The sequence below is a fragment of the Chiloscyllium punctatum genome, chromosome 16 (genome assembly GCF_047496795.1).
Source record: "Chiloscyllium punctatum isolate Juve2018m chromosome 16, sChiPun1.3, whole genome shotgun sequence".
In the NCBI taxonomy this organism is placed as follows: Eukaryota; Metazoa; Chordata; class Chondrichthyes; order Orectolobiformes; family Hemiscylliidae; genus Chiloscyllium; species Chiloscyllium punctatum.
Window position 1 is genome coordinate 20,575,190 of NC_092754.1, and position 22,960 is coordinate 20,598,149.

General features: G+C 49.7%; 1 protein-coding gene across 8 annotated transcripts in view; it reads left to right on the top strand.

Moving 5' to 3' along the window:
- The window catches only part of LOC140487027 (pleckstrin homology domain-containing family G member 5-like), a 133,527-nt gene that overhangs the window by 59,925 nt on the left and 50,642 nt on the right, over positions 1-22,960 (top strand). For all 8 annotated transcript variants that reach the window (XM_072586409.1, XM_072586412.1, XM_072586408.1 and 5 more), the window contains 5 exons: positions 3,406-3,535; positions 4,793-4,895; positions 5,462-5,522; positions 6,196-6,287; positions 7,180-7,316. In XM_072586409.1, the coding sequence (XP_072442510.1) occupies positions 3,406-3,535; positions 4,793-4,895; positions 5,462-5,522; positions 6,196-6,287; positions 7,180-7,316 (523 nt within the window). The remainder of the gene's footprint in view (positions 1-3,405; positions 3,536-4,792; positions 4,896-5,461; positions 5,523-6,195; positions 6,288-7,179; positions 7,317-22,960) is intronic.

Below are 22,960 nucleotides of genomic sequence, written 5' to 3' on the forward strand. Positions count from 1 at the left end.
CTCATCCTTTCCCTCTCCCTCTCTGACCGAGCTCGATCCTCTCCTTCTCCCTCTGCCACTGTCTCCAACTGAGTTCAATCTGGGCTGAGCCACTTGGGTTTTATTGGGAAGCTCCATTGTTGCTGGATTGATTCCGATGTGCTCCCACTGCTGCCTCAGTCTCCTGGCTTGCTTTCACTGAGCCTGTCTGTCCATGTGATCTCTTTACTTGGATCCTCTAAGTTTCTTTGCCTCTAGTTTTTCACCATTTTTCCCCACCTCTATCCATTTTAGGTCAACAGTGGATGACCATATCTTTGCCTGCATTGTAATCCATTTGCCACAATTTTGCCACATGCTGAATCAATCAAATTCTCTATAATTTTATATTTCCAACTAAACTGTTGACAGTGCTGTTTACCTTTATGACCATTAGCATATTTGGGCATATGGCCTTCCATTCTGCACTCTCAGATGTTAATGAATGCAGTTTGAAGGCCCCTATACAAATCCTTGCCAGACACCATTAAACACCTCCTGCCAAAGAAAATCCTCTCTGTATTTTGACTCTCCATCTTCTGTTCTGCAATTCTATAGCCAGGAAGATAATTTCCCAATAATTTTCATGCATTTCCCAGGTACATGGATAGGAAAGGTTTAGAGGGATATGGGCCAAACTCAGGCAAATGGGACCAGATTAGTTTGGGAAACCTGATCGGTGTGGATGAGTTGGACCGAAGGGTCTGTTCCCGTGCTCTGTGACTCTATGTCCGACAGTGTCTTGTGAGAATCTTTGCCATTATTCTTTATTGTTCTTTATTCTTTATTCTTCATTGAGTGTGGGAGTCACCAGCAAGGCCAGTGTTTGTTGCCTATCCCTAATTGCTCTTGAACTGAATGACGTGCTCCGCCATTTCAGAGGGCAGTTAAATGTCAGCCCATTTGCTCTGGGTCTGGAGTCACATGTGGGTCAGATGTGGCAGATCCTCTTCCTTAAAAGCATTAGAGAACCAGCTCGGTTTTTATGATATTTGCTTATAGTTTTCACCGTCACAGTTAGTGAGATGAGCTAAATATGCCAGATATGTTTTAATTTATTTGAATTTTTAAATTCCAACAGTTGGTGTGGTGAGACTTGTACTTGTGTCTGCAGAGCGTTATCCTCGGCCTCTGGGATTTACTGGACCAGTGATGGTGCAATCATAAACCATTCCCCATCTTCTCATGGCGAATACAAAGATCATCTATTGATATGCTTCCATTCATGGTTTGAGTCATAGACTCATACAGTATAGAAACAGACCCTTTGATCCATCTGGTCCATATTGACCAGGTATCCTAAATTAATCTAGTTCCATTTGCCAGCATTTGGCCCATATCCTACTAAACCCTTCCTATTCATGTACTCATCCAGATGCTTTCTAAATGTTGTCATCGTACTAACCTCCGACAGATTTATCAGGAATGACCTCCACCTTAACATTCACGTCAGCACTTTCTAAGCAGCTGAAAAAGTGCAGGTGTTCAGTCACCCTATCTTTACGTAGACTTTAGCAATTTTCTGAAATCACAGAATAGATTGCATAAGTTTGTGAAGAATGGTGCTGAATTAAACGAACGCCATGGATGCTGTAACATTCAATGTTCTCATTTTATTTTGTAACTCTGTGAAGTAAACCTTCTGCTCCCAGATTTGTCATTCTCCAGTGTAAGTAGCTTCCACAACTTTTTAAAAAAAATTTTGCTTGTTAATTTTTGATTCCGTGTCCACGATTCATCAAGAGATTCCTTCGGATGTCTGGCAGGCTAACCTCTTCCTCTGTTATATAAAGTAATGCAAAATAATTACACATTGTTTGCCATTTCCTGATTTCATTGACGTCATCAGCCTTCCTAGACTTTCTATGGTCCCATAATGCTTCAGAGTAACCTCCTTTTTTCTCCTTCATGTGACTGTCAACTTCATGTCAACTTCTGAGTTGATTTTGAAATCCCTTGAAAGTTTCTTTCACAGTTTTTGTAGCTCTTGCTTGCTGCTTTGTCACTCTTTCCCTTCTCTGCGTCTTTTCCATTTACAAGAACCAGATTGTGTTTGTACTTTTTCTTGTGGCTTTGTTTCTTATCTCTTCACGTCTTCATGACTTTCTTTTCTTTTAGCAGGAGAATTCTTGCATATTCAGGAGTATAACTTGGTTCAATATCATGTTAGTCTGCTCAATAATCATTTATTTTACCCATAAATGAAGTTGCCCAGTTTATTGTTAACAAACTCTCATCTAGAATCTGTTTCATATTTCTCTCTGTCTGAACCATAACATTGAACTTAATCATATTATAATTGCTGGTAGATAAGTATTCATGCACAGTAAGCATTTAACTAAATTTTACTTGTTACTAAGTTAAGTATGACATGCCCCCAGGACATGTTGCACAAAACTATCCCAGATGCAATGCGCCTGTGAACAAGGAGCTTACGTTAGCTGTTAGAAAACAGAATGACAGCTCTCGTGTGCTAAGGTGAGGTGCATAGACTGGTCTTATACTGCACTAGACTTAGGCTGGTTCAGAGCTCACCACAATGAATAAAAATCAATGGCAGAATTTTCAAGACATTCTCAGGCACAGTTTTTACATGAAGCTTTTCCGCAGTCCCATCTCTCATCTGCTGTTTGGCCCTGACACCATTCTGAGATGACATATCCTGTCATGGAAATGAAAACCAGGGAAGATCTTAAGTTCTTTATCCAGGGAGCATGATTCTAATTCTCACAGCATCTTTTAAGAGAGACACATTGGGGTAAGGATGAGGAGGGACCTGTTATCCGTGAACTGCACTCCCTAGGTCTGAGAATTGGACCCTCAGTAAAAACCTTGTCAGGAAGGCATTGTGGATTAAACCCTGAACAGTCAGTCTTAAACTGGCTGAGGAACAGTTTGGGGAAATGGAGGTTTCACACTGAACGTGTTTGAGGTTTTTGATGCTTGACTTGTTATTGAATTGGTTCCTTTTTGTCGGTTGAAAATCTCACCAAGCTTTGGTTGTCACCTATCTGCCTGTAACAGACAGTACATGTATCCAATAGCCTCACTGCGTGCTCCTGTTAGTGTGACCATATGTTTAAGATGACAGGTCGACAGCACAACAGCTGAAACTGTGATCACCTGCCTTTGTCCTTTCTGATAAAGAGCTCAGCAGCTTATTTCAGCAGACAGGCATACTGCAATTTTATTCTCCATTTTCAGTGAAAGTACAGATAAAACCATTAGTTCACCTGGAGTAGAAAACCTTTTTGAACAAGCAAAATATATTGACTTTTGAACAGCTCTGTGTTTGTTGCGTTGTTGTCCTGAGTTTGCTATGTTAGTTGTGTATTTGACATGTTTCTCCATATTTGATGTTCCCAACAGTGTCCCTTTATCTTTCAGGTGTGTCACCACGGTGATTGCCAGGAAATTAACAATCAAACGCCATTGAATCTCTGTGCATCCTGTGACAGCAAACTCCATGACACGATGCACTTTGATCGTCACATCCGCTTTGACCTTCCACTTCAAGGTCAGCCCTTTGTTTCCTGACTGCTTTCTTCCAGCTTTTCACTGTTTGATATGCTGTATTTCCCTGACTGCATTGGCAACATACCTGATGTCAGTCCAGTACCATCAATATTAAAGGTTTAGGATCATATTAGGGGTGGACCCAGGAAGAAGCAGTAAGTCCCTCTGTGGTTTTCCTTTCAGAATGATCAACTTGCTCTGTGACCCAGTCAGGTGTGACCCTGTGCTACAATCTCTCTGCAATATCACATTGATCCATTGCCAAGTGAATTCCTGGCTGTTTCCAAAGTGAGTTTGAGGTTCCTGTTAGATATCTGTATTAAATCAGCCAGGCTACTTTCTCCCGCTTGTAACGATTTCTCACGGTCCTTTTTTTCCTGAATCTCTTCCATTTCATTAATTCTCCCCAATTCCTTATTAGCCTGGATTCTCCCTTCCCCAGCCCTGGCTCCATGGTGACTGAGTGGCTGGACTGAGCCGCAGACATAACCCCAGATTACAGAACTGCACAGTTTGAGCACAGTCCACATGGGAACTGGGCAGCACGGTGGCTCAGTATTTAGCACTGCTGCCTAACAGCACCAACGCCAGGGTTCAATTCCACCCTCGGGTGACTGTGTGGTGTTTGCACATTGTCCCTGTGTCAGCATGGGTTTCCTCTGAGTTTCTCCCACAGTGTAAAGATCTGCAGGTTAGGTGGATTGGCCATGCTAAACTGCCCATAGTGACCAGAAATGTGTAGATTAAATGAAATAGATGTGGGAAATGTAGGGTTTCGGGATAGGGCAAGGGGGTGGGATGCTCTTCAGAGGGTCAGTGTGAACTCAATGGGCTGAATGGCCTGCATCCAAACTGTAGATTCTGTGATTCTGACCATTAATTTTACAAAAGGATGTTCTTAACTTGAAGGGTAACTAGATCTAGCATAGCGACAATTTGCATTTATATCATTTATTTAACATATGCCAAGGCACTTCATGGGAGTGTAATAAAGTAAAATGTAGACGTCCAACCACATGAGGCAGTGTTGGGACAGGTGGAAGAAAGGTCATGAGAAAGATGTAAGGACTGGAAAGAAGCCTAGGCCTAGACAGCTGAAGATGAGGCTGCCAATGAAAACCGGCGATGTGAAAGAGGCCAGAGACTGGGGAGTGTGGAAATCTCAGTGGGCTCTGCTGCTGGAAGGGAAAACAGAACTAGAGGGGGCCAAGGCCACGGAGAGATTTAGAAACACCTTAATCTCCTGTTGTTGCCACAGGTTCAGTTCTGGCCAGAAATGTCTCAACCCGCTCCTGCCCACCCCGGACCAGACAGTCATCTGACAGGGAGGACGAGGATGAAAGCGGAATGGACGGAAAAAGGTAAAAAGGCTTCTGTCTGTGACCAGTGCAGTCTGCCAAAGCACATCAGGTTCCATTTCAGTCAAAAGAGCAGAAATTTTAACCTGTGGCTTCATCAAACATCCCCCCTGAAAGCACTTATTTTAGTTTAAACAACATTGTTGAAATATTGAATGCTTCAGTGAGTGGCATTGATCAGAGAGTGTGTGTTGACCATGTTCCTATAACTGGTCTGACCTTGCCCATGCTGTCTGTGCTTTCATCCATTACTGTTCACATTGATCCTGACCGTGACTGTGAGTCATCAACCTGCTCATGGCTCCAGGATCCAGTAACTCTGAATGTCAGAACTGTACACTCCTCTACTCACTAATGCTGCGAGGTAGCAGTGTCATTACCCACCATTGCGCAGCAAGTCCTGCACTGTGTGACAAAGACGGTCCCTATCCCAGGACCTTCACACGTGACATTGGCCATGTCACTGAGAGCGAGAAGAGAGAATGAGGGTATTCAGTGTCAGTGTGGGCAGAGCAATGTGCTGTTGGTATGATAAAACGTGTTCTCATTGACTTTTCCCAATTCCGCAGTGACAAGAAGAACTCTGCGCTGAAGCTGAACAAGAAGAAACCTCGTCGCCGACACACAGACGTGAGAATTACCTTCAGATTAAACTGTTCAGTATCGTGAGCACGATTCTCTCATAAATACCCCGTCCTTTCAAAATCCTTCCCAACTCCTTTTCAAATCTCACACTACACTTGCCCCACTTCTCCATGGTCTACCTTTAGATCACCTAGGACCTCATTTCAACTTTGAATTGGGCCATGTGAGTGCAGCAGCGTTTACATTTCTCTCTGTACTGTCCCATCAAACATATCCAGGCATGTACCACACATATTCAATACATAGTAAATGTTCCTTGATACGTTTCCAACAATATACCCCAGACAGGTAGAGCATGAGATTAGATACAGAGTAAAGTTATCTCTGCATTGAATGGGACTGAATGAGTTGCTTAACCTAGTACTGATAACAGTTTTATGCTGTAGACTTCCGTTACTGATGTTTAATTGGTGTTTAATGAATGCTGAAGAATTGTGGTTATACTGTAGAATTCTGGGCTCTAAAGCCTGTGCCAGACCTGACTCCAGTGTCCAAAGCTGATGATTATCTGTTGATTTTGGCCCGAGGGAAAGTGGCAGGATTATTAACAGTATCTGGAACTGTGCTCATTACTAGTTACTCTCCATGAGGCTGGGCAGTCTCCCAGTTCCAGTCCTGTCTTACTCCCTGGAGCTGACTCTTTTCCCTTGTTCTGCAGGATCCCAGTAAGGAGTGTTTCACTTTGAAGTTTGATTTGAACATCAACATTGATACAGAGATTGTCCCTGCAATGAAGAAAAGAACTCTGGGGTAAGTCCATGGGATCGTCAGTCTGTCTCCCTGTACCGGGCTGTCCTAAGAGGACTGTAGGGTCTTTCTGTTACAGTGATGCAGTGCAGGCTACCCTTGAGCTGTTAAACCTCTGGACTCAGCACACCAAATATTCACAACATTTCCAACATTAGGCCAAGGATTTAACCCAGGACCTTTCTTACTTTGCAGGATTCAGCTGTTCTGTCTAAGATGCAATGAACAGAAGGTGAACCGGCATCTACTTTGTGCTGTTTTGCTCACATTCATATCAATTTTGCCCATCACCTTCCCTGAGACAGGTGGGATTCCCAGGCCTTATTGAGAGTGAGCAGCACTGGAGAAAACAAAGATGTTTGAGATTCCAGCTGAGTTTTGGCTACCTGGTCAGACTGAGTGCTGTGCCTCAGTGTTATAAGGGGTGCTGTTCCGATGATATCAGTTGTCCTGGCACACCAGTTTTGGGATCCAGCCCAAGCTCCTCCAGGTTCCTGCCCCAACCCTATCCCAGTGTTATCAAAGGCCTTGCTCCATGTTATTGACAGTCTCAATCTTGGGATATCCAGAGCCCTGTCCCAGTTTGATCAGGAGCTCTGTCACAGCGTTCCCGGGAGGCTGTTTATCTGAAGGAAAATCTGAACATTTACTTGGTCACATTGTTTCTGGAAACCTTGCCCCAGTATTACCAATGGTTTGTTCATATTTTGAGGTTTCCCTTTCTGTTGATTATCTGATATCGTTGTAGGGCATAGCGTAAACTAACATAGGTCAGAGCTATCTGGGCACCACTGATCGAATACAACACACTTATCGACTCTGAGGTACACCTATGTATGAAGCATTACGGTCAGATTTGAATTTCCCTTCTGATGTATGTGCTTTTCTCGAGCAGGGAAGCACTGTTGCCTGTGTTCGAGAGGCATGGCATTGAGTTGAATCAGGTGGAGGTTTACTTGGACCATTCATATACACCTCTAACCCTGCACTTCGAGGCATATCGTTTTGGGGGACATTACCTGAAAGTGAAAGGTAAGAGGTCAACTTTGGACTGCGTATGGGATCGTCACATTGACAGTGGCCCAGAACGGAATGCCACTGTTGAGTGTTGTACATGGGGCCAGATTTAGCTGGTTCTGTATTCACCATGCTATCAGAGGAGAAACATTCTTGTCCTCACAACTCAGACTGGCTTCAGAAACAAGCCTCTGAGGGGATGGGCAGAGTTGACACAGGTTCTCACAGCTATGGCTCATATCTGCACTATTCAATGTGGCAAAACCATCCTGAGCAAAAACCCTGCCTCTGTCTCTGGCCCACGCTGAGTGAGCCTCTCTCCTGTACTCATGCTGGCTGAGGGATCTATTTCTCTGAAGATAGGTAAAATCGTACCTACAGAATACTGTTCAAGAGCTCAAAATATTCCAATGTGCTTGAAGCCAATGAAGTAATTTTGAGATTCAGGCACTATTCTAAGACAAGACATACAGCAGCCAATTGGGACACACCAAACCCCAACAGTCAGCAACATGGTAACCTATTTTATCTTGTTCAATTGAGTGACAAGTAATGGGCAGGACAAACTGAGGGGCAATTCCTCAGACCTCCCCAAGATAGTGTCAAATATGATTGTTGAGGCTGTGCGGGAGTGTGATTGTTATTAAGGCTTGTGGCACAGTGCGATTGTTGTCGAGGCTGTGCTGCAGTGCGATTGATGTCGAGGCTGTGCTGCAGTGCGACTGTTGTCGAAATGGTGTTGCTGTGCGATTGTTGTTGAGATTGTTCTGCAGTGTGATTGCTGTCAAGACTGTGCCGCAGTGCGATTGTTGTTAAGATTGTGCCGCAGTGCAATTGTTGTCGTGGCTGTGCTGCAGTGTGATTGTTATCGAGGCTATGCCGCAGTGCGATTGTTGTCGAGGCTGTGCAAGGTGTGATTGCTGTCGAGGCTGTGCCGCAGTGCGATTGTTGTGGAAGCTGTGCCACAGTGCGATTGTTATTGAGGCTGTGCCGCAGTGCGATTGTTGTCGAGGCTGTGCTGCAGTGTGATTGTTGTCGAGGCTGTGCCGCAGTGCAATTGTTGTCGAGGCTGTGTGGGTTTGCGATAGTTGTCGAGGCTATGCCACAGTGCGACTGTTATCGAGGCTGTGCCACAGTGTGATTGTGGTCGAGGCTGTGCTGCAGTGAGACTGTTGTGGAGTCTGTGCCGCAGTGCGATTGTTATTGAGGCTGTACCACAGTGCGATTGTTGTCGAGGCTGTGCAAGGTGTGATTGTTGTCGAGGCTGTGCCGCAGTGCGATTGTTGTTGAGGCTGTACTACAGTGCGATTGTTGTCGAGGCTGTACCACAGTGCGATTGTTGTTGAGATTGTGTTGCAATGCAATTGTTGTTGAGGCTGTGCCACAGTGCGATTGTTGTGGAAGCTGTGCCACAATGCGATTGTTGTAGAGGCTGTGCCGCAGTGCGATTGTTGTTGAGATAGTGTTGCAATGCAATTTTTGTCGAGATTGTGCCACAGTGCGATTGCTATCAAGACAGTGCCACAGTGCGATTGTTGTCGAGGCTGTGCCACAGTGCGATTGTTGTTGAGATTGTGTTGCAATGCAATTGTTGTTGAGGCTGTGCCACAGTGCGATTGTTGTTGAGGTTGTGCGGCAATGCAATTTTTGTCGAGATTGTGCCACAGTGCGATTGCTATCAAGACAGTGCCACAGTGCGATTGTTGTCGAGGCTGTGCCACAGTGCGATGATTGTTGAGATTGTGCTGCAGTGTGATTGTTGTCGAGGTTGTGCCACAGTGCAATTGTTGTTGAGGCTGTGCCACAGTGCGATTGTTGTGGAAGCTGTGCCACAATGCGATTGTTGTAGAGGCTGTGCCGCAGTGCGATTGTTGTTGAGATTGTGTTGCAATGCAATTGTTGTTGAGGCTGTGCCACAGTGCGATTGTTGTTGAGGTTGTGCGGCAATGCAATTTTTGTCGAGATTGTGCCACAATGCGATTGCTATCAAGACAGTGCCACAGTGCGATTGTTGTCGAGGCTGTGCCACAGTGCGATGATTGTTGAGATTGTGCTGCAGTGTGATTGTTGTCGAGCCTCGACAACAATCACACTGTGGCACAGCCACAACAATAATCACACTGTGGCACAGCCTCAACAATAATCACACTGTGGCACAGCCTCGATAACAATCGCACTGCAGCACAGCCTCGATAACAATCGCACTGCAGCACAGCCTCAAAAACAATCGCACTGTGGCACAGCCTCGATAACAATCGCACTGTGGCACAGCTTTGAGAACAATCGCACTGTGGCACAGCCCCAACAACAATCGCACTGTGGCACAGCCTCAACAATAATCACACTCTGGCACAGCCTCAACAGCAATTGCACTGCAGCACAGCCTCGACAACAATCACACTGCAGCACAATCTCAACAACAATCGCGCTGCGGCATACCTCGACAACAATCACACTGTGGCACAGCCTCGACAACAATCACACTGTGGCACAGACTTGACAGCAATTGCACTGTAGCACAAATCTTGACAACAATCGCACTGCAGCACTGCATCGACAACAATCGCACTGTGGCACTGTCTTGATAGCAATCGCACTGTGGCACAATCTCGACAAAAATTGCATTGCCGCACAACCTCAACAACAATCGCACTGTGGCACAGCCTCAACAACAATTGCATTGCAACACAATCTCAAGGCTGTGCTGCAGTGCGATTGTTGTCAAGGCTGTGCCGCAGTGCGATTGTTGTCGAGGCTGTGCTACAGTGCGATTGTTATTGAGATTGCGCCACAGTGTGATTGTTGTCGGGTTTGTGCTGCAGTGCGATTGTTGTCGTGGCTGTGCTGCAGTGTGGTTGTTGTTGAGGCTGTGCTACAGTGTGGCTGTTGTCGAGATGGTGTCGCTGTGCGATTGTTGTTGAGATTGTGCCGCAGTGTGATTGTTGTTGTAGCTGTTACACAGTGCGATTGTTGTCAAGATTGTACTGCAGTGCGATTGCTGTCAAGACTGTGCCACAGTGCGATTGTTGTTGAGGCTGAGCCATAGTGCTACTGTTGTCAAGATGGTGTCGCTGTGCGATTGTTGTTGAAGCTGTGCTGCAGTGCAATTGTTGTCGAGGCTGTGCCGCAGTGCGATTGTTGTCGAGACCCTGCCACAGAGCGATTGTTGTCGAGGCTGTGCCCTAGTGCGGTTGCTGTCGAGGCTGTGCCACAGTGCGATTGTTGTCGAGGCTGTGCTGCAGTGCGATTGTTAGCGAGGCTGTGCCACAGTGCGATTGTTGTCGAGGCTGTGATGCAGCATAATTGTTGTTGAGATTGTGCCGCAGTGCGATTGTTGTCGAGGCTATGCCGCTGTGTGAATGTTGTTGAAAGTGTGCTGCAGTGCGATTGTTGAGATTGTGCCGCAGTGCGATTGTTGTTGTAGCTGTTACACAGTGCGATTGTTGTCAAGATTGTACTGCAGTGCGATTGCTGTCAAGACTGTGCCACAGTGCGATTGTTGTTGAGGCTGAGCCATAGTGCTACTGTTGTCAAGATGGTGTCGCTGTGCGATTGTTGTTGAAGCTGTGCTGCAGTGCGATTGTTGTCGAGGCTGTGCCGCAGTGCGATTGTTGTCGAGACCCTGCCACAGAGCGATTGTTGTCAAGGCTGTGCCCTAGTGCGGTTGCTGTCGAGGCTGTGCCACAGTGCGATTGTTGTCGAGGCTGTGCTGCAGTGCGATTGTTAGCGAGGCTGTGCCACAGTGCGATTGTTGTCGAGGCTGTGATGCAGCACAATTGTTGTTGAGATTGTGCCGCAGTGCGATTGTTGTCGAGGCTATGCCGCTGTGTGAATGTTGTTGAAAGTGTGCTGCAGTGCGATTGTTGAGATTGTGCCGCAGTGCGATTGTTGTCGAGATTGTGCCGCAGTGCGATTGTTGTCGAGGCTGTGCTGCAGTGCGATTGTTGATGAGGCTGTGCCACAGTGCATTTGTTGTTGAGGCTGTGCCACAGTGCGATTGTTGTTGAGGCTGTGCCACAGTGTGATTGTTGTCGGGGCGGTGCCAAAGTGCGATTGTTGTCGAGGCTGTGCCACAGTGCGATTGTTGTCGAGGCTGTGCCACAGTGCGATTGCTGTCGAGGCTGTGCGACAGTGTGATTGTTGTCGGGGCGGTGCCACAGTGCGATTGTTGTTGAGGCTGTGCCACAGTGCGATTGTTGTCGAGGCTGTGCCACAGTGCGATTGCTGTCGAGGCTGTGCGACAGTGTGATTATTGTCGATGCTGTGCCACAGTGTGATTGTTGTCGAGGCTGTGCCACAGTGTGATTGTTGTCGAGGCTGTGCTGCAGTGCGATTGTAGTCAAGGCTGTGCCACAGTGCGATTGTTGTTGAGGCTGTGCCACAATGTGATTGTTGTCGAGGCTGTGCCACAGTGTGATTATTGTTGAGGCTGTGCCACAGTGTGATTGTTGTCAAGACTGTGCCACAGTGCGATTGTTATCGAGGCTGTGCCATAGTGTGATTGTTGTCAAGGCTGTGCAAAGTGTGATTGCTGTCGAGGCTGTGTCGCAGTGCGATTGTTATCGAGATTGTGCCGCAGTGCGATTGTTGTCGAGGCTGTGCTACAGTGCGATTGTTATCGAGGTTGTACCACAGTGCGATTTTTGTCGAGGCTGTGCCGCAGTGCGATTGTTGTCGAGATTGTGCCACAGTGCAATTGTTGTCGAGATTGTGCTGCAATACGATTGTTATCGAGGCTGTGCCACAGTGCGATTGTTATCAAGGCTGTGCCACAGTGCAATTATTGTCGCTGCTGTGCTGCAGTGCGATTGTTGTCGAGGCTGTGCCACAGTGCGATTGTTGTCGGGGCTGTGCCACAGTGCGATTGTTGTTGAGGCTGTGCCACAGTGTGATTGTTGTCGAGGCTGTGGCACAGTGTGAATGTTGTTGAGGCTGTGCCACAGTGTGATTGTTGTCGAGGTTGTGCCACAGTGCGATTGTTGTCGATGCTGTGCCACAGTGTGAATGTTGTCGAGGTTGTGCCACAGTGCGATTGTTGTCGATGCTGTGCCACAGTGTGATTGTAGTCAAGGCTGTGCCACAGTGCGATTGTTGTCGAGGATGTGCCACAGTGTGATTGTTGTCGAGGCTGTGCTGCAGTGCGATTGTAGTCAAGGCTGTGCCACAGTGCGATTGTTGTTGAGGCTGTGCCACAATGTGATTGTTGTCGAGGCTGTGCCACAGTGTGATTATTGTTGAGGCTGTGCCACAGTGTGATTGTTGTCAAGACTGTGCCACAGTGCGATTGTTATCGAGGCTGTGCCATAGTGTGATTGTTGTCAAGGCTGTGCAAAGTGTGATTGCTGTCGAGGCTGTGTCGCAGTGCGATTGTTATCGAGATTGTGCCGCAGTGCGATTGTTGTCGAGGCTGTGCTACAGTGCGATTGTTATCGAGGTTGTACCACAGTGCGATTTTTGTCGAGGCTGTGCCGCAGTGCGATTGTTGTCGAGATTGTGCCGCAGTGCAATTGTTGTCGAGATTGTGCTGCAATACGATTGTTATCGAGGCTGTGCCACAGTGCGATTGTTATCGAGGCTGTGCCACAGTGCAATTATTGTCGCTGCTGTGCTGCAGTGCGATTGTTGTCGAGACTGTGCCACAGTGCGATTGTTGTCGGGGCTGTGCCACAGTGCGATTGTTGTTGAGGCTGTGCCACAGTGTGATTGTTGTCGAGGCTGTGGCACAGTGTGAATGTTGTTGAGGCTGTGCCACAGTGTGATTGTTGTCGATGCTGTGCCACAGTGCGATTGTTGTCGAGGCTGTGCCACAGTGTGATTGTTGTCGAGGTTGTGCCACAGTGCGATTGTTGTCGATGCTGTGCCACAGTGTGAATGTTGTCGAGGTTGTGCCACAGTGCGATTGTTGTCGATGCTGTGCCACAGTGTGATTGTTGTCGAGGCTGTGCCGCAGTGCGATTGCTGTCTAGGGTGTGCGGGAGTGCGATTGTTGTCGAGGCTGTGCTGCAGAGCGATTGTTGTCGAGGCTCAACTGCAGTGTGATTGTTGTCGAGGCTGTGCTATTGTGCGATTGTTGTCAAGACTGTGCTGCAGTGCGATTGCTGTCTAGGCTGTGCTGCAGAGCGATTGTTGTCGAGGCTGTGCTGCAGTATGATTGTTCTCAAGGCTGTGCTGCAGTGCACTTGTTGAGGCTGTACTGCAGTGCGATTGTTGAGGCAGTGCTGCAGTGCGAATGTTGTTGAGGCTGTGGCACAGTGCAATTGTCTTTGAGGCTGTGCTGCAGTGCGAGTGTTGTCGAGGCTGTGCCGCAGTGCGATCGTTGTCGAGGCTGTGGTGCAGTGTGATTGTTAATGAGACTGTGCCACAATGTGATTGATGTCGAGGCTGTGCCACGGTACGATGATTGTGGAGGCTGTGCTGCAGTGCGACTGTTGTCAAGACTGTGCCACAGTGCTATTGTTGTCGTGGCTGTGCCGCAGTGTGATTGTTGTGGAGGCTGTGCCGGAGTACGATTGTTGTGGAGGCTGTGCGGGAGTGTGATTGTTGTCGAGGCTGTACCACAGTGCGATTGTTGTAGAGGTTGTGCCGGAGTTTGATTGTTGTCAAGGCTGTGCCGCAGTGCAAGTGTTGTTGAGGATGTGCCACAGTGTGATTGTTGTCGAGGCTGTGCTGCAGAGCGATTGTTGTTGAGGCTGTGCGGGAGTGTGATTGTTGTCGAGGCTGTGCTGCAGTGCGATTGATGTTGTGGCGCCGCAGTGCAATTGTTGTCGAGGCTGTGCCACAGTGCGATTGATGTCTAGGCTGTGCAGGAATGCGATTGTTGTTGAGGCTATACTGCAGTGCAATTGTTGTCAAGGCTGTACTGCAGTGCGATTGTTGAGGCTGTGCGGGAGTGCGATTGTTGTCGAGGCTGTGGCACAGTGCGATTGTCTTTGAGGCTGTGCTGCAGTGCAAGTGTTGTCAAGGCTGCGCTGCAGTGCGATTGTTGTCGAGTTTGTGCTGCAGTGCGATTCTTGTTGGGGTGTGCCAGAGTATGATCGTTGAGGAGGCTGTGCTGCAGTGTGATTTTTGTCGAGGCTGTGCTGCAGTGAGATTGTTGAGGCTGTGCGGGAGTGCGATTGTTATCGAGGCTGTGCCACAGTGCGATTGTCTTTGAGGCTGTGCTGCAGTGCAAGTGTTGTCAAGGCTGCGCTGCAGTGCGATTGTTGTCGAGTTTGTGCTGCAGTGCGATTCTTGTTGGGGTGTGCCAGAGTATGATCGTTGTGGAGGCTGTGCTGCAGTGTGATTTTTGTCGAGGCTGTGCTGCAGTGCGATTGTTGTCGAGGCTGTGCCACAGTGTGATTGTTGTCGAGGCTGTGCTGCAGTGCGATTGTTGTCGAGGCTGTGCTGCAGTGTGATTGTTGATGAGGCTGTGCTGCAGTACGATTGTTGTCGAGGCTGTGCTGCAGTACGATTGTTGATGAGGCTGTGCTGCAGTACGATTGTTGTCGAGGCTGTGCTGCAGTGCGATTGTTGTCGAGGCTGTGCTGCAGTACGATTGTTGTCGACGCTGTGCCACAGTGTGATGGTTGTGGAGGCTGTGCTGCAGTGCAATTGTTACCAAGGCTGTGCCGCAGTGCGATTGGTGTTGAGGCTGTACGGGAGTATGATTGTTATCGAGGCAGTGCCACAGTGCGATCGTTGACGAGGCTGTGCCACAGGGCGATTGTTGTCGTAGATGTGCCACAGTGCGATTGTTGTCGAGGCTGTGCCACAGTGCGATTGTTGTCGTAGCTGTGCCACAGTGCGATTGTTGTCGAGGCAGTGCCTCAGTGCGATTCTTGTCGAGGTTGTGCCGGAGTGTGATTGTTGTCAAGGCTGTGCCACAGTGCGATTGTTGTTGAGGATGTGCCACAGTGTGATTGTTGTCGAGGCTGTGCTGCAGAGAGATTCTTGTCGAGGCTGTGCTGCAGTGCGATTGTTGTCGAGGCTGTGCCACAGTGCGATTGTTGTCGAGTTTGTGCTGCAGTGCGATTCTTGTCGGGGTGTGCCAGAGTATGATCGTTGTGGAGGCTGTGCTGCAGTGTGATTTTTGTCGAGGCTGTACTGCAGTGAGATTGTTGATGAGGCTGTATGGGAGTGCAATTGTTATCGGGGCTGTGCCACAGTGCGATTGTTGTCGAGGCTGTGCCACAGTGCAATTGTTGTCGTGGCTGTGCCACAGTGCGATTGTTGTCAAGACTGTGCCACAGTGCGATTGTTGTCGAGGCACTGAGGGAGTGCGATTGTTATCGAGGCAGTGCCTCAGTTCGATTGTTGTCGAGGCTGTACCGCAGTGCGATTGTTGTTGAGGCTGTGCCACAGTGCGATTGCTGTGGAGGCAGTGCCGCAGTGCGATTATTGTGGAGGCTGTGCGGGAGTGCAATTAGTTGTCGAGGCTGTACCACAGTGCGATTGTTGTAGAGATTGTGCCACAGTGTGACTGTTGTTGAGGCTGTGTTGCACTGCGATTGTTGTGGAGGCTGTGTGGGAGTGCGATTGTTATCGAGGCTGTGCCACAGTGCGATTGTCTTTGAGGCTGTGCTGCAGTGCGAGTGTTGTCAAGGCTGCGCTGCAGTGCGATTGTTGTCAAGTTTGTGCTGCATTGCGATTCTTGTAGAGGTGTTCCACAGTGTGATCGTTGTGGAGGCTGTGCTGCAGTGTGATCATTGTCGAGGCTGTGCGGGAGTGCAATTGTTGTCGAGGCTGTGCCACAGTGCGATTGTTGTCGAGGCTGTGCCACAGTGCGATTGTTGTCGAGACTGTGCCACAGTGCTATTGTTGTTGAGGCTGTGCCACAGTGCGATTGTTGTCGTAGCTGTGCCACAGTGCGATTGTTTTCGAGGCTGTGCCACAGTGCGATTGTTGTCGAGGCAGTGCCTCAGTGCGATTGTTGTCGAGGCTGTACCGCAGTGCGATTGTTGTCGAGGCTGTGCCACAGTGCGATTGTTGTCGAGACTGTGCCGCAGTGCGATTGTTGTCGTGGCTGTGCCACAGTGCGATTGTTGTCGTGGCTGAGCCACGGAGCGATTGCTTTCGAGGCTGTGCCACAGTGCGATTGCTGTCGAGGCACTGCGGGAGTGCGATTGTTGTCGAGGCTGAGCCACAGTGCGATTGTTGTCAAGGCTGTACTGCAGTACAATTGTTGTTGAGGTTGTGCCATAGTGCGATTGTTGTCGAGGCTGTGCCACAGTGCGATTGTTCTTGAGGCTGTGCTGCAGTGCGATTGCTGTCTAGGCTGTGCGGGAGTTCGATTGTTGTTGAGGCTGTGCTGCAGTGCAATTGTTGTCAAGGCTGTGCCACAGTGCAATTGTTGTTGAGCCTGTTCCACATTGCGATTGTTGTCGAGGCTGTGCCACAGTGTGACTGCTGTCTAGGCTGTGCGGGAATGCAATGGTTTTCAAGGCTGTGCTGCAGTGCGATTGTTGTCAAGGCTGTGCCACAGTGTGATTGTTGTTGGGGCTGTGCCGCAGCGTGATTGTTGTCGAGACTGTGCCACAGTTTGATTGTTGTTGGGGCTGTGCCGCAGTGCGATTGTTGACGAGGCTGTGCCGGAGTGTGATTGTTGTCAAGGCTGTGCCACAGTGCGATTGTTGTTGAGGATGTGCCACAGTGTGATTGTTGTCGAGGCTGTGCTGCAGAGAGATTCTTGTCGAGGCTGTGCTGCAGTGCGATTGTTGTCGAGGCTGTGCCACAGTGCGATTGTTGTCGAGTTTGTGCTGCAGTGCGATTCTTGTCGGGGTGTGCCAGAGTATGATCGTTGTGGAGGCTGTGCTGCAGTGTGATTTTTGTCGAGGCTGTACTGCAGTGAGATTGTTGATGAGGCTGTATGGGAGTGCAATTGTTATCGGGGCTGTGCCACAGTGCGATTGTTGTCGTGGCTGTGCCACAGTGCGATTGTTGTCAAGACTGTGCCACAGTGCGATTGTTGTCGAGGCACTGAGGGAGTGCGATTGTTGTCGAGGCTGAGCCACAGTGCGATTGTTGTCAAGGCTGTACTGCAGTACAATTGTTGTTGAGGTTGTGCCATAGTGCGATTGTTGTCGAGGCTGTGCCACAGTGCGATTGTTCTTGAGGCTGTGCTGCAGTGCGATTGCTGTCTAGGCTGTGCGGGAGTTCGATTGTTGTTGAGGCTGTGCTGCAGTGCAATTGTTGTCAAGGCTGTGCCACAGTGCAATTGTTGTTGAGCCTGTTCCACATTGCGATTGTTGTCGAGGCTGTGCCACAGTGTGACTGCTGTCTAGGCTGTGCGGGAATGCAATGGTTTTCAAGGCTGTGCTGCAGTGCGATTGTTGTCAAGGCTGTGCCACAGTGTGATTGTTGTTGGGGCTGTGCCGCAGCGTGATTGTTGTCGAGACTGTGCCACAGTTTGATTGTTGTTGGGGCTGTGCCGCAGTGCGATTGTTGACGAGGCTGTGCTGGAGTGTGATTGTTGTCAAGGCTGTGCCACAGTGCGATTGTTGTTGAGGATGTGCCACAGTGTGATTGTTGTCGAGGCTGTGCTGCAGAGAGATTCTTGTCGAGGCTGTGCTGCAGTGCGATTGTTGTCGAGGCTGTGCCACAGTGCGATTGTTGTCGAGTTTGTGCTGCAGTGCGATTCTTGTCGGGGTGTGCCAGAGTATGATCGTTGTGGAGGCTGTGCTGCAGTGTGATTTTTGTCGAGGCTGTACTGCAGTGAGATTGTTGATGAGGCTGTATGGGAGTGCAATTGTTATCGGGGCTGTGCCACAGTGCGATTGTTGTCGTGGCTGTGCCACAGTGCGATTGTTGTCAAGACTGTGCCACAGTGCGATTGTTGTCGAGGCACTGAGGGAGTGCGATTGTTATCGAGGCAGTGCCTCAGTTCGATTGTTGTCGAGGCTGTACCGCAGTGCGATTGTTGTTGAGGCTGTGCCACAGTGCGATTGCTGTGGAGGCAGTGCCGCAGTGCGATTATTGTGGAGGCTGTGCGGGAGTGCAATTAGTTGTCGAGGCTGTACCACAGTGCGATTGTTGTAGAGATTGTGCCACAGTGTGACTGTTGTTGAGGCTGTGTTGCACTGCGATTGTTGTGGAGGCTGTGTGGGAGTGCGATTGTTATCGAGGCTGTGCCACAGTGCGATTGTCTTTGAGGCTGTGCTGCAGTGCGAGTGTTGTCAAGGCTGCGCTGCAGTGCGATTGTTGTCAAGTTTGTGCTGCATTGCGATTCTTGTAGAGGTGTTCCACAGTGTGATCGTTGTGGAGGCTGTGCTGCAGTGTGATCATTGTCGAGGCTGTGCGGGAGTGCAATTGTTGTCGAGGCTGTGCCACAGTGCGATTGTTGTCGAGGCTGTGCCACAGTGCGATTGTTGTCGAGACTGTGCCACAGTGCTATTGTTGTTGAGGCTGTGCCACAGTGCGATTGTTGTCGTAGCTGTGCCACAGTGCGATTGTTTTCGAGGCTGTGCCACAGTGCGATTGTTGTTGAGGCACTGAGGGAGTGCGATTGTTGTCGAGGCAGTGCCTCAGTGCGATTGTTGTCGAGGCTGTACCGCAGTGCGATTGTTGTCGAGGCTGTGCCACAGTGCGATTGTTGTCGAGACTGTGCCGCAGTGCGATTGTTGTCGTGGCTGTGCCACAGTGCGATTGTTGTCGTGGCTGAGCCACGGAGCGATTGCTTTCGAGGCTGTGCCACAGTGCGATTGCTGTCGAGGCACTGCGGGAGTGCGATTGTTGTCGAGGCTGAGCCACAGTGCGATTGTTGTCAAGGCTGTACTGCAGTACAATTGTTGTTGAGGTTGTGCCATAGTGCGATTGTTGTCGAGGCTGTGCCACAGTGCGATTGTTCTTGAGGCTGTGCTGCAGTGCGATTGCTGTCTAGGCTGTGCGGGAGTTCGATTGTTGTTGAGGCTGTGCTGCAGTGCAATTGTTGTCAAGGCTGTGCCACAGTGCAATTGTTGTTGAGCCTGTTCCACATTGCGATTGTTGTCGAGGCTGTGCCACAGTGTGACTGCTGTCTAGGCTGTGCGGGAATGCAATGGTTTTCAAGGCTGTGCTGCAGTGCGATTGTTGTCAAGGCTGTGCCACAGTGTGATTGTTGTTGGGGCTGTGCCGCAGCGTGATTGTTGTCGAGACTGTGCCACAGTTTGATTGTTGTTGGGGCTGTGCCGCAGTGCGATTGTTGACGAGGCTGTGCCGGAGTGTGATTGTTGTCAAGGCTGTGCCACAGTGCGATTGTTGTTGAGGATGTGCCACAGTGTGATTGTTGTCGAGGCTGTGCTGCAGAGAGATTCTTGTCGAGGCTGTGCTGCAGTGCGATTGTTGTCGAGGCTGTGCCACAGTGCGATTGTTGTCGAGTTTGTGCTGCAGTGCGATTCTTGTCGGGGTGTGCCAGAGTATGATCGTTGTGGAGGCTGTGCTGCAGTGTGATTTTTGTCGAGGCTGTACTGCAGTGAGATTGTTGATGAGGCTGTATGGGAGTGCAATTGTTATCGGGGCTGTGCCACAGTGCGATTGTTGTCGAGGCTGTGCCACAGTGCGATTGTTGTCGTGGCTGTGCCACAGTGCGATTGTTGTCAAGACTGTGCCACAGTGCGATTGTTGTCGAGGCACTGAGGGAGTGCGATTGTTATCGAGGCAGTGCCTCAGTTCGATTGTTGTCGAGGCTGTACCGCAGTGCGATTGTTGTTGAGGCTGTGCCACAGTGCGATTGCTGTGGAGGCAGTGCCGCAGTGCGATTATTGTGGAGGCTGTGCGGGAGTGCAATTAGTTGTCGAGGCTGTACCACAGTGCGATTGTTGTAGAGATTGTGCCACAGTGTGACTGTTGTTGAGGCTGTGTTGCACTGCGATTGTTGTGGAGGCTGTGTGGGAGTGCGATTGTTATCGAGGCTGTGCCACAGTGCGATTGTCTTTGAGGCTGTGCTGCAGTGCGAGTGTTGTCAAGGCTGCGCTGCAGTGCGATTGTTGTCAAGTTTGTGCTGCATTGCGATTCTTGTAGAGGTGTTCCACAGTGTGATCGTTGTGGAGGCTGTGCTGCAGTGTGATCATTGTCGAGGCTGTGCGGGAGTGCAATTGTTGTCGAGGCTGTGCCACAGTGCGATTGTTGTCGAGGCTGTGCCACAGTGCGATTGTTGTCGAGACTGTGCCACAGTGCTATTGTTGTTGAGGCTGTGCCACAGTGCGATTGTTGTCGAAGCTGTGCCACAGTGCGATTGTTTTCGAGGCTGTGCCACATTGCGATTGTTGTTGAGGCACTGAGGGAGTGCGATTGTTGTCGAGATTGTGCCACAGTGCGATTGTTGTCAAGGCTGTGCCACAGTGCGATTGTTGTCGTGGCTGTGCCACAGTGCGATTGTTGTCGAGACTGTGTCACAGTGCGATTGTTTTCGAGGCTGTGCCACAGTGCGATTGTTGTCGAGGCTGAGCCACAGAGCGATTGCTTTCGAGGCTGTGCCACAGTGCGATTGCTGTCGAGGCACTGCGGGAGTGCGATTGTTGTCGAGGCTGAGCCACAGTGCGATTGTTGTCAAGGCTGTACTGCAGTACAATTGTTGTTGAGGTTGTGCCATAGTGCGATTGTTGTCGAGGCTATGCCACAGTGCGATTGTTGTCGAGGCTGTGCTGCAGTGCGATTGCTGTCTAGGCTGTGCGGGAGTTCGATTGTTGTTGAGGCTGTGCTGCAGTGCAATTGTTGTCAAGGCTGTGCCACAGTGCAATTGTTGTTGAGCCTGTTCCACATTGCGATTGTTGTCGAGGCTGTGCCACAGTGTGATTGCTGTCTAGGCTGTGCGGGAATGCAATGGTTTTCAAGGCTGTGCTGCAGTGCGATTGTTGTCAAGGCTGTGCCACAGTGTGATTGTTGTTGGGGCTGTGCCGCAGCGTGATTGTTGTCGAGACTGTGCCACAGTTTGATTGTTGTTGGGGCTGTGCCGCAGTGTGATTGTTGTCGAGACTGTGCCGCAGTGTGATTGTTGTTGGGGCTGTGCCGCAGCGTGATTGTTGTTGAGACTGTGCCACATTGTGGTTGATGTCGAGGCTATGCCACGGTACGAAGGTTTTGGAGGCTGTGCTGCAGTGCGATTGTTGTCAAGATTGTGCTGCAGTGCAATTGTCTTTGAGGCTGTGCCACATTGCAATTGTTGTTGGGGCTGTGCCGCAGCGTGATTGTTGTCGAGACTGTGCTATAGTGCGATTGTTGTCGTGGCTGTGCCGCAGTGCGATCGTTGTGGAGGCAGTGCCGCAGTGCGATTATTGTGGAGGCTGTGCGGGAGTGCAATTAGTTGTTGAGGCTGTACCACCGTGCGATTGTTGTAGAGGTTGTGCCACAGTGTGACTGTTGTTGAGGCTGTGCTGCACTGCGATTGTTGTGGAGGCTGTGTGGGAGTGCGATTGTTGTCGAGGCTGTGCCACAGTGCGATTGTCTTTGAGGCTGTGCTGCAGTGCGAGTGTTGTCAAGGCTGCGCTGCAGTGCGATTGTTGTCGAGTTTGTGCTGCAGTGCGATTCTTGTAGAGGTGTTCCACAGTGTGATCGTTGTGGAGGCTGTGCTGCAGTGTGATCATTGTCGAGGCTGTGCGGGAGTGCAATTGTTGTCGAGGCTGTGCCACAGTGCGATTGTTGTCGAGATTGTGCCACAGTGCGATTGTTATCGATGCTGTGCCACAGTGCGATTGTTGTCAAGGCTGTGCCCCAGTGCGATTGTTGTCGTGGCTGTGCCACAGTGCGATTGTTGTCAAGACTGAGCCACAGTGCGATTGTTGACGAGGCTGTGCCACAGTGCGATTGTTGTCGTAGCTGTGCCACAGTGCGATTGTTTTTGAGGCTGTGCCACAGTGCGATTGTTGTTGAGGCACTGAGGGAGTGCGATTGTTGTCGAGGCAGTGCCTCAGTGCGATTGTTGTCGAGGCTGTACCGCAGTGCGATTGTTGTCGAGACTGTGCCACAGTGCGATTGTTGTCGTGGCTGAGCCACAGTGCGATTGCTTTCAAGGCTGTGCCACAGTGCGATTGTTGTCGAGACTGTACCGCAGTGCGATTGTTGTCGAGGATGTGCCACAGTGCGATTGTTGTTGGGGCTGTGCCGCAGCGTGATTGTTGTCGAGACTGTGCCACAGTTTGATTGTTGTTGGGGCTGTGCTGCAGTGTGATTGTTGTCGAGACTGTGCCGCAGTGTGATTGTTGTTGGGGCTGTGCCGCAGCGTGATTGTTGTTGAGACTGTGCCACATTGTGGTTGATGTCGAGGCTATGCCACGGTACGAAGGTTTTGGAGGCTGTGCTGCAGTGCGATTGTTGTCAAAATTGTGCTGCAGTGCAATTGTCTTTGAGGCTGTGCCACATTGCAATTGTTGTTGGGGCTGTGCCGCAGCGTGATTGTTGTCGAGACTGTGCTATAGTGCGATTGTTGTCGTGGCTGTGCCGCAGTGCGATCGTTGTGGAGGCAGTGCCGCAGTGCGATTATTGTGGAGGCTGTGCGGGAGTGCAATTAGTTGTCGAGGCTGTACCACAGTGCGATTGTTGTAGAGGTTGTGCCACAGTGTGACTGTTGTTGGGGCTGTGCTGCACTGCGATTGTTGTGGAGGCTGTGTGGGAGTGCGATTGTTGTCGAGGCTGTGCCACAGTGCGATTGTCTTTGAGGCTGTGCTGCAGTGCGAGTGTTGTCAAGGCTGCGCTGCAGTGCGATTGTTGTC